This window comes from Sinocyclocheilus anshuiensis, unplaced genomic scaffold, assembly GCF_001515605.1.
Source record: "Sinocyclocheilus anshuiensis isolate Anshui unplaced genomic scaffold, SAMN03320099.WGS_v1.1 scaffold1051, whole genome shotgun sequence".
Lineage (NCBI taxonomy): Eukaryota > Metazoa > Chordata > Actinopteri > Cypriniformes > Cyprinidae > Sinocyclocheilus > Sinocyclocheilus anshuiensis.
In genome coordinates, this window is record NW_015546234.1 from 1,746,235 (window position 1) to 1,756,551 (window position 10,317).

A 10,317-nucleotide genomic window follows, 5' to 3' on the forward strand; every position below is an offset into this window, starting at 1 on the left:
TGACCACTAGATTGAATGAATGGGACATATTTTCTTACACTACTGTATACACTATTGTTCAAAAGTTTGGGCTTAGTACGATTTTTTAAAGAAAAATGATGCATTAACTTGATCAAAACTGACAATAAACAGTAACTTTTCTATTTCTGTTTAAAGAATAACGTAAATACTTTTCTATCTAAAAAAAAATGCTGTAATTTTTGAACCTTTTATTCATCAATTCATCTATACAAAATCCTGAAAAAAAATGTATCAAGGTTTCCACCAATATTTTAAGCAGCATAAATGTTTTCAACATTGATAATAATAAGAAATGTTTCTTGAGAACCAAATTACAGCATATTAGAATGATTTCTGAAGGATCATGTGACACTGAAGACTGAAGTAATGGCTGCTATATAATGGCTAATATATCAAAATAGAACAGTTATTTTAAATTGCAATAATATTTCACATTATTACTGTTTATGCTGTATTTTTCATCAAATAAATGTAACTTCATTGATCAAAAGATGGAATCTTATCAAACCCAAACTTTTGACAGTAGTGCGTGATTTTTTTATTTTACATATGGCCCACTGATATATATATATATATATATATATTTATATATATATGTGAGACAGAATAAATAGGACATATTATATTATATATTTCCTTATATCCTTCCATACATAAACACAGACACACATAAAACAAAATAACAATACTCTGTTAAACATATTTTGTCATATAATTTTAAAAAAGTGCTTTTTGTGATTTAACATGTACATTTATTGGTTTTATTCAAGAAAAAAATAATAATTAATATGTCTAAGCTAACCTCAATGAAATAGGTTACATTGGCAAAGTTATTTTTTAGGTTTAGATCATGGGTTAGAAAACTAATCTTTAAGGTAACAATTGCTTGTTACCATTTTTACAGTGTAATAATGAACAGAAACATCTGCAGTGTGTGGTGCTTAACTCTAAGCTTTAGTAATCCTCCATCATTCCCTGTACAAAATTGCATTTTTTTCTGTCCACCTAAACCATTTCTTCAGAAAAAAAGCTAACAGATTCTCAAAAGGTGAAGAACCTTAACACATTTACACGTGTAAATGGTATACCATTCGCATTCAAAATGTACTATAATAATTTTTTATAAAACAAAAAGGTCCTTTATTTCAATTGTGCAATATTTTTTTGAAAATGTACTATGAAATCATTGGAGAAAAAGGTGTTGCTTTTGCCTGAAAGTAGCTAAGTTTATACACCACCATCAAATGCATGCCGAGGTTACACATATTGAGGATTGACTGGGTTGCCAGGTGCCAACCAACAAATGACGGTTTCTAATATGTAAGATAATTTAATTAAAAGTCCCATTTTATGTTTTTTTTTTCAATATCCTATATACGGTGCACTTGATACAAACCTGAGGGTTACCTCTACAAAAAGCCACTTGTTTACCTTCAAGCCTGAGGTAATTTTTCCCAGATTTCATAAATTCAGTTGAGAATGAATGAATTGCTCTCTGAGGTAATTTTTGTTGTTCCGACGCTTTGTTTAGCATCCAGGTGAGATAAGTGCAGACATTAACATGGGATGCCAAGTTTCACCACATGGGCTGCTACAAACCCCATTTGTGCCTGCTGAAATTTTCCAAGCAGATTTCAGATCGGTTGTAGTGGACGAGGTGGAGGTTTTTTTTTGCCATGGATGGAAAAGAGATGAGGATAGACAATAGCTATCAGTGAGTGTGTGCATTCTGTGTATGTATGCGTGTGACTTTGGTTTGTAGGTCTTACTTCTTCAGCTCCATCCTTGGTTGCTGCTCTGACCCCTCCACCCCTCTCATGCGAGTGTTATCTGGGATATTCGGATGCAAAGACTATGTTTCAAGATAACAACTTGGATTTATAACCTGGCCAAGGGGAATGGGGGACGGGCAGGCGATTTCATGCAATTCTTATTCCAAAACATCAATATTCCGTAACCCTCACAATATCAGGTTTTCCGTTTAAGCTATAGAAAGTTCAGTTTCCTGTTCCCTTCCGGTGCCAAAAAAGTCACTGATATTCCACTTCTGTAGGTGCTTGGCACATTGATGCACTGTTGTTTGCTGGGATATCACCAACCCTGTTACATAACGATGTGTACGACTACTACTCGTTTTTACTGTTGCGTGACTCGGCTGCCTGGCATCCCATGATACGTTCATAGTCCAATTACAGAATCAGTAACTAATAACGCACTTGAGGTAAGACAGTCCAGGTGATATTTTCAACTACACTGTGATATTTTCTTCTATTATTCCACTAGCATGATGTGTAGTGACCAACATCGCCACGTTTGATCAGATATAGGTCAGGATTTGCACAAATCCAACCCTGTACAGTACGCATATAATTCCAAATTGGTTCTTTTTAGATTACTGCCTTACAAGTCAAACAAGTTACACATCAGATTAGTTGATATTGAAGTCATGCCGCCATTTGTACATGTCGAGAGTGGGATGGGTAAGTGGGACCAGTCTCTAATATCTGATTCTTTGTGGTGCCTTGTCTTTTTGGGTGCTTCTGTGTAGCCATGGCAGCCAGTGCAGCAAACAACAATGCCAGTGTCTCTATCTCGGTTCATATTTCGCTCAGTACTGTAACAAGCCAGTCAATTTTGTCCCGCACCCACACAGGAAGTGCTCTCCAGGTAAATCTTTGCTAAACAAAATTATCTGTTTATTACAACTTATAGGCAATACTTAACATCTACTTGAATGTTGTGTTCCACATTTTTCCTGAAGACGAAATACACAGACCGGTTCCATTCAACTATTCGCAAGGATTTTGTTTATGAACGGATGCGAAAAAGGAATGAGATTTGGTTTGTTTGGGTACTAAATGACAGTTATGATGACGTTAGCAATTTATTTAATGATTGTTAATGTACTTCTGTCTATGCCTTCCTCTGTCTTGCAAAACGAATGAGCTGTAGTGCCAACAAGTTAATCTTTTCTCTCTGTCGTTTGTCTTGTGAACAAAAATGTCTAGCCAAATGGATTTATGCCTGCAAAAAAAAAAAGAAAAAAGAAGAAGATAAAAAAAGAAAAAGAAAAAATGTGTGTAGACCAATAAGAATAGAAGAAGTGGGGTACGTAAATATGGTGCTCACTGGGTCTAATATTTTAACTTAAATCTAAGATGACATTGGACACATTTTTAAAGGCCTCTAGTGCTGAACCATCTTTAGACTGCTTCTACATCCTTTGGAGTCTTAGCATGCCCACAAAATGCATCCTATGGTGACCCCTCCAACACACGTGCATGTTTTCTTCAATGAAACGCCCCAGCCATCACTCCAGGGTTCTCTAGAGCATCTACACGCTCATCAAATCCAGTTCTGTACAGTGGTTTCGCAATGATTGGTATTGATATAGAGCCAAAAGTTCTGATGGCAAAACAACCACAAAACGGTGCATTTTTGTTTCTTGATCTGGTGCTTATCAACATATTCTAAAGGTGCTACCACGAATGTGGACTGCAGGACCCCTGTTGTGGCTCACTAAACAAGGCCACCGTCCGATAGACCTGCCTCTTTAAGCTCACGGACACTTTCCTCTCTGGAAGAACAAGCACCTCAACACAGTTTACAGCCAAACATCTCTCTTTGAAATATGGTGCCACTTATTATGTTTCAAGCAGTACACAGAAGCATTGGTGCAGCAAATATGTTTATTTTTTACTTCTACCCCGAATTTCTGTTTATTTGTATGTATATTTGTTTTTTAAAAATATGTTTAGGTGTTTAGAATCTGCACTAGGATTTCTCTTAAAAGAGAAAAAAAGATGAAAATGCATCATTTTGACATTCATCAACAGGCCTAAAAGTACTACTGGTAAAAAGGGATCGCTAAACATATAGATGATGATTGCTGTGTTGTATATTCCTGTCATCTCTATGTCCTAAACCTACGTGTATTTCTTCTGTTATTGTAGATCTGGCTGTATATTTTGTTGGAAAATGATCTTATTAATGATTATGGTTGTCAGATGAATTGTTGCTGATTTTAGAATTGTTATCCATGCTGTTGGACATGGGTAAGTTACCTGTAAAACAGTTTGTGTTAGATCGTCTTTGTATTTTTCCCATGGAGTGTTAAAGAAAGAAGGCACAAAGTTATTAAGCAAATCATTTGCTACTATCTGTAACATTTCTTTTTTCTTTCTTTCTTAACTGACTGTACTCATTACTTATGTTGAAAAAAAGATTTATTTGATGTTGTCAAATACAAATGAAAGTAAATTGTTTTGTTTGATTGCCATTATTTGAAAACAAAACGGATGTCTAGTAATGCATTAGACCTGATTTTTTGGGAAAATATTACTAATACTGACAACATATGGTGCTACGGTTGTTTTTGTAACTTTTGGTTTTTAGGTGAAAAAGGGAATATCATACTGACAAAAAAGAATATGTTGAGCCTTACTGTAGATCTATATACGAGACTGTTCATCACTGAAGACTGGAAAAATAAGTATAGTATTTGAAAGTGAGTACATATATACAAAACTGTATGCTTTATGTTTATGCAGAATTTGCCCAATGACAGATCAAAGTGGTTATATACTAATGTATATGTTCAGAAGTGTATGTGAATGTATACTGATATATGATAGAGATAGATTTCCCAGAGTAACAAATTGTTGTTTAATAAAGATATGACATTATTATAATTCATTTTTATTATCAAATTGCTTCAATCGAATTACCGTGAAGAAAATTTACTGAGGTATGGAGACCTCTAATATATTCAGAATTCATAACTTATGTAACCACATTCAGGACTGGGAGGGGGGATGTTGAGATGTTTATGCCATTTTAATTAAGGTAAACTGTTGTAAGTATATTAGGCTATTTAAGTCTTTTTGTAGCCTCTTTAGAAGTTTGATGAGGACCCCTAGAGGGCCCCGGAGCCACTGTACCAGGAACAGACTTACTTTTAAGTTACAGTAAAAATGCACGATCTAAAACAGACCTAAATCTTTAATTTTCAGGGTTTATGAATAAGACCATATGCATTTAGTTTGTAGATTAGTATTCACTTATGAGGTTTTCTGTTTGTCTCGCAAAGCACTATGGGTAGACGTCCTACGCCCAAAATGGCGGTAGGATTGAAAAGTTTGTTGCTGTTTTTGTTTTATTTTATGACATTTTATCGGTCTCTGTCCCCCACTGAATAAATCCCTATTTTTATAGCGTTTAAGAAAGTTAGTTGTTTATTTCCGATCCACAAACACGTGATTTGGATCGGTGTTTTGCTTAGTTTAGATCGGTAAAGCGCCTCCGTTGACGTGTATGAGGCAGATGGCACTGCACTCGTGGACAGCACTGCATCTAATACAGTTAAAATGAAGAGCATTTGTACATAGAGATGGAGGATGACGTAAAGAAAGTCAAAAAGGTAAGTCAACACTAATATTACGAGAGTCACGCGCATGATCCACTAACCGGTTAACGTTAGTAGCTGAAAAGTGTTGGCCTGACCACAGATCAACTGCTGCATTAGCTCTCTTCAGCCTCATAAAAACACTCACATTTTATTCATATCACTAAACATATTTAGAGGAGTCTCTACCTGAACTGGGTTAGCAGGGGAGTTGCTGATGGTTTACGTTAGTCGCGGTACTGAGGCGGAAGTTATCACCCAAAAGAAACCGAGAATCTCAGCGTGTGACTTTACTGTGATTGTTACATATCTGTCGCTTGTCATTTTCTTCTGAGTTTCTTTATGGAATTTAGTTTCTTCCTCATACTTCGGTCAGAGGTTTACAGAGCCCTCATGGCCACGTAGAAAAATATTTGAGACGCTAAAATCTACCTTTTTTTCTCATCTGTACTGTCTTATATATATTTGTAATCTATACTCTCAGTAGCTACTCACAGATTCATATACTACATCCATAGAATTGCATATATAAAATAAACAAAAAAGAGCCTAAACTGCAAAATAACATAGATCTTAATGCATTTTAAGTTGAACCTAAAATTAGAATGTAAAATACATCCTGAATTTTCTTAACTTACCAAATACACATTTTGTAACTTAAGCAGGATATATATATATATACATACATACATACACACACACACACACACACACAGTATTTTACATAAATATTGTTATATTTTGTTTATTTTTAAAAAGTTTGTTTGTATATATATTTAAAATATAAATATACAAATGTAAATTATTATTTTTAATGATAACATACATTTTAGCTCTACTAAGGGAGCAGAGATTTATAAATTGTGGGAATGGCTCTACAAATCTGTGTTTGTGATTTTGTGAAATCAGTTGCAAAATTAAAGGTAGTTTATGAGACTAAGACTTGTTATAGCACTTGCATATCATTGCTCTTTTGTTGATTTTGATTGCTTCCATTGTCCTCATTTGTAAGTGGCTTTGGATAAAAGCATCTGCTAAATGTAAGTGTACAGTTTACAAATTTTTTAGCATTATTTCTAAAATGAAGGAACCATTTATACACTGAGAGTACAGTTTATCAGACCTAAAAACGCTCCTCTCTGACTCTATTTTTGGGTCTAGAGAATAACTCATCTATCCGATGATGAAGTTAATAAGCCTGCAGGAACAGTGTTATCTGATGTGAGGAATGGAAGGATCACAGACACGGTTCTTATGATGTGACCTTTCCTATCAGATCAGCGTTTTTGTGGGGGAGGTGTTTCCATGCTGAGCTCAGACTTTCCTCCTCATACACAACACAGGGGAGAATTGAGGGTTGGGTTCTCCAAAGATTCAGACAGGAAGTGACGCCTCCTGTGTTTGCCTCTTAATCACCACTGTGCGGCGGATGCATTCTTTCCCTCAGTCAAAGCAAATCAAATTTTGTAGGATGTTGTGTAATCTTTCAAAGGCTGGGCTTTCAGTCAAGCTATCTTATAAACTCTTGTTGAATTAATGTTTTGGTTGTCTGATTTAGCTGAGAGGATCAGTGCCACCAACTGGCCACAGGGAGGAGGCATTGAGTCATTTACTGTCAAAATCAGTGTGAAATAGTGTGAATGGTTTGTCTAATCAGTTTGTCTTATATTAATAATAATCACTTGAAAATGCACTGCAAATCCACAATTAGGGTACTAATAGTTGTATAATTGAACTGATGGTTTGCAAAGCTCAAACACAAGCAGGTATTCATTTTTTGTGATTGCTTGGTAATGTAAACACCAGCTTTTTTAAAACCTGAAATAAACAAACATCGAACTTATAGCAATAAAGTATTTTTATATTAGTGCTGTCAAACGATTAATCGCATCCAAAATAAAATATTTTGTTTCCATAATATGTGTGTGTACTGTGTACATTTATTATGTATATATAAATACACACAGTATTTATTATGTATATATAAATACACATACAGTATATAAGAAAAATATGTTTTGTTTATATATAAAATATTAATATTTATATATAATATAAATTATATTTGAATATAAATACATGTACATATTTTTTAAAATATATGTTTGTTTGTGTATTTATATATACATAATAAATATACACAGTACACACATATTTTGTAAACAAAAACTTTTATTTTGGATGCAATTAATTGTTAGCACTATTTTATATACGCTACCATTCAAAAGTTTGGGGTTGGTGAGATTTTTTAAATGGTTTTGAACGAAATCCCTTATGTTCAAAAATACAGTAAAACAGTCATATTTTGAAACATTATTACAATTTAAAATAACTGTTTTCTATTTCAATATATTTTAAAATGTAATTTATTCCTGTGATGGCAAAGCTGAATTTTCAGCATCATTACTCCAGTCTTCAGTGTGAATCTTTGATCCTTCAGAAATCATTCTAATATGCTGATTTAATGCTCAAGAAACATTTCTTATTATCAATGCTGTAAACAGTTGTACCTTATTTTTGTGGAAACCGTGATAAATTTTTTCAGGATTCTTTGATGAATAGAATATTAACAGCATTTAATTGAAATTAATTACTATTTTTGAAAGTCTTTTGTAACATTATAAATGTCTTTACTGTCTTTGATCAATTTAATGTGTCCTTGTTGAATAAAAGTATTAATTTCTTTTTTTTAAATCTTGCTGACTCCAAACTTTTGAAGGGTATGTCTTTTTAATCCAGGTGAGGATCACCTGTGCACCTTGTTTTCTGAAATTTCAGAAGGACACAGACTCATGAAATGTTGATGTTCCTGTAGTGCCTCCTTCCTTGACTGTTTAATAATTTAGTATGTGAGAGAAATAGGCTTATCTGAGACAGACACCCCCCTGTTAAATATTGTATGAAAAGACATTTGCATTTTAAGCCAGGCCTATAATAAAATGCTTATAGTACAATATTAATGTATAAAGACAATACAATTATTTTTATTTATTGTCAAGAGCCATTTTGAACATTATAATTTTACTAAATTAATTATAATGTGGGATTTTGCTTAACTTCTTAACTTTAATGGACTTCTAGATTGTTTGTGTTATTGTTCTCTTAATGGCATAGCCTAATTATTTTTGGCAGATCCTCTTTATTAGTTACTTCCTACCCAGCCCAGTATTTTGCACCTACTAGTGTGCAATATATACACACACACACACACCTGAAGTCTTGTTTCCTCAAAGCAGTTATTTAAACAGAATGGCATTATTGGAGATCAAGTTAAAGCAGGATGGTTTGTTTGAGGTTACAGTTTGTTTGAGTGTTTCATCACAGGAAACACACAACTTGTGGCTGTGATGTTTCTGTTCTTCCTGATTGCATGAACTATAGCTTGAGGCAGAACGTGAGTGTTTGTGTGAAGAGCACAAACAGATGCTGTGTGTGTGTCACGGGGTGTGGTTTCTCTTGCTGCTTTGACGGAGTTGTCCCCGTTCTCATTTGTCACAAGCCACATGCAACCTGTTTTGAGAGCAGCGCACAACAGTAGTCAACTGTTGTATAGGACAGCTGTCGTGCACCACCCGTTTCCATTGTGCTGTCGAAGTAACTGATCATGGAGACAGAGGTAGGGCTCGCCGAAATCTTGCTTCTTTTCTTAAATGTAATTTTAGAATGCTGTTCACCATTACAAATCCACAGACTTTGAAATACAGCGTGGTTGCCTGAACATTCAGTCCACCTCCAGGTTTCAGCCTTAAGTACTTCCAAGAGCTTAGAGACTTTTCTGTTGGATAGTAAGCTGACATTAGTGGTTAGGTTTACCACAGAGTAAGTAGCAGCCTTTTTCCATGAATGTCAATCTCATTATGCTTTGCAAAGGTATAGGGTTTCATAAAAGCCCTCAAGCCAATGTAGTGTTGAGACTAGTTGATTATGTAGTTGTTTTTAAGCCAGTAGTGCATGTGAAGGGAAAGGAGTGTTAACAGCATGTGTTTTAAAAGAAACCACATATTGCTAAACTTAATTCAACATAACTGGTACTTCCATGGAGGCTGATGTATTTACAGTAGGGGTGGGAATCACCAGAGGCCTCACGATACGATATTATCACGCTACTTGTGTCACGGTACAATATTATTGCGGTTTTAACTATATCGCGATATTCTGTGATATATTGCAATTTATTACCTTTTTCCAACTTCAAATTATGTCCCCAAAGGAAAACTTTGGCAACATCTGTTTTAACTAAAAAGAAACATTTCTCAGTTTGTTTATCTCGCTTCAATTTTATTGTTGCAGTGCAAAATGGGATTGTCAAGCAGACAAACTGACCAACACTCTCATGAAAACCTGTCATAAATGTTGTATGCACCTGGCAAACTCAACTATTTGTATTACAGTCTAATCTAGTCCACCTTAATTAAATGTAAACAGGTATGCACTGCTGTGCTACTACAGGTATTTTGAACATACATTAAAATAAAAATGTTACATTTATATTAAACATAACATGTACTCTTAAAGTAAACAATGTGCTACAACAGGTATACTATGCACTGCTGTGCTACTACAGGTATTTTGAACAGTGCAACTTGAACTTGTACAAAAAAGTTGTGCAGACCCTTCAGCAATTGGGGCATTTGAAAGTAAATTACTGTTAAATTTAAATTAAATTAAATTAAACGTAGTCTTACATCTAGGGATGCACTGAAATTAAAATTCTGGGCCGAAATGGAAACCGAAAATTCTGGATGCACTTGGCTGAAAACCAAAACTGAAAATGCTTTGTAATGATTGTTTATTTTATTAAATAATATAAAGTAATTTTGTAAGACTTTTTAAATTTAACTCAATTTTAATGATACTGAATTTAAAAAAAAACACAAGCCAATAAAATAACC

The 10,317-nt window shown here is 34.3% G+C and overlaps 1 protein-coding gene across 2 annotated transcripts in view; it reads left to right on the plus strand.

The window, feature by feature from the left end:
• Positions 1–5,129: 5,129 nt before the first annotated feature.
• The window catches only part of LOC107701511 (cerebral cavernous malformations protein 2 homolog), an 11,834-nt gene continuing 6,646 nt past the window's right edge, over positions 5,130–10,317 (plus strand). Inside the window, exon 1 of one of the 2 annotated variants that reach the window (XM_016503551.1) lies at positions 5,130–5,440. In XM_016503551.1, the coding sequence (XP_016359037.1) occupies positions 5,411–5,440 (30 nt within the window). In that variant the 5' untranslated portion in view covers positions 5,130–5,410. Of the gene's footprint in view, positions 5,441–8,912; positions 9,042–10,317 lie in introns of those variants that run through there. The other variant, XM_016503552.1, reaches the window with a different exon arrangement.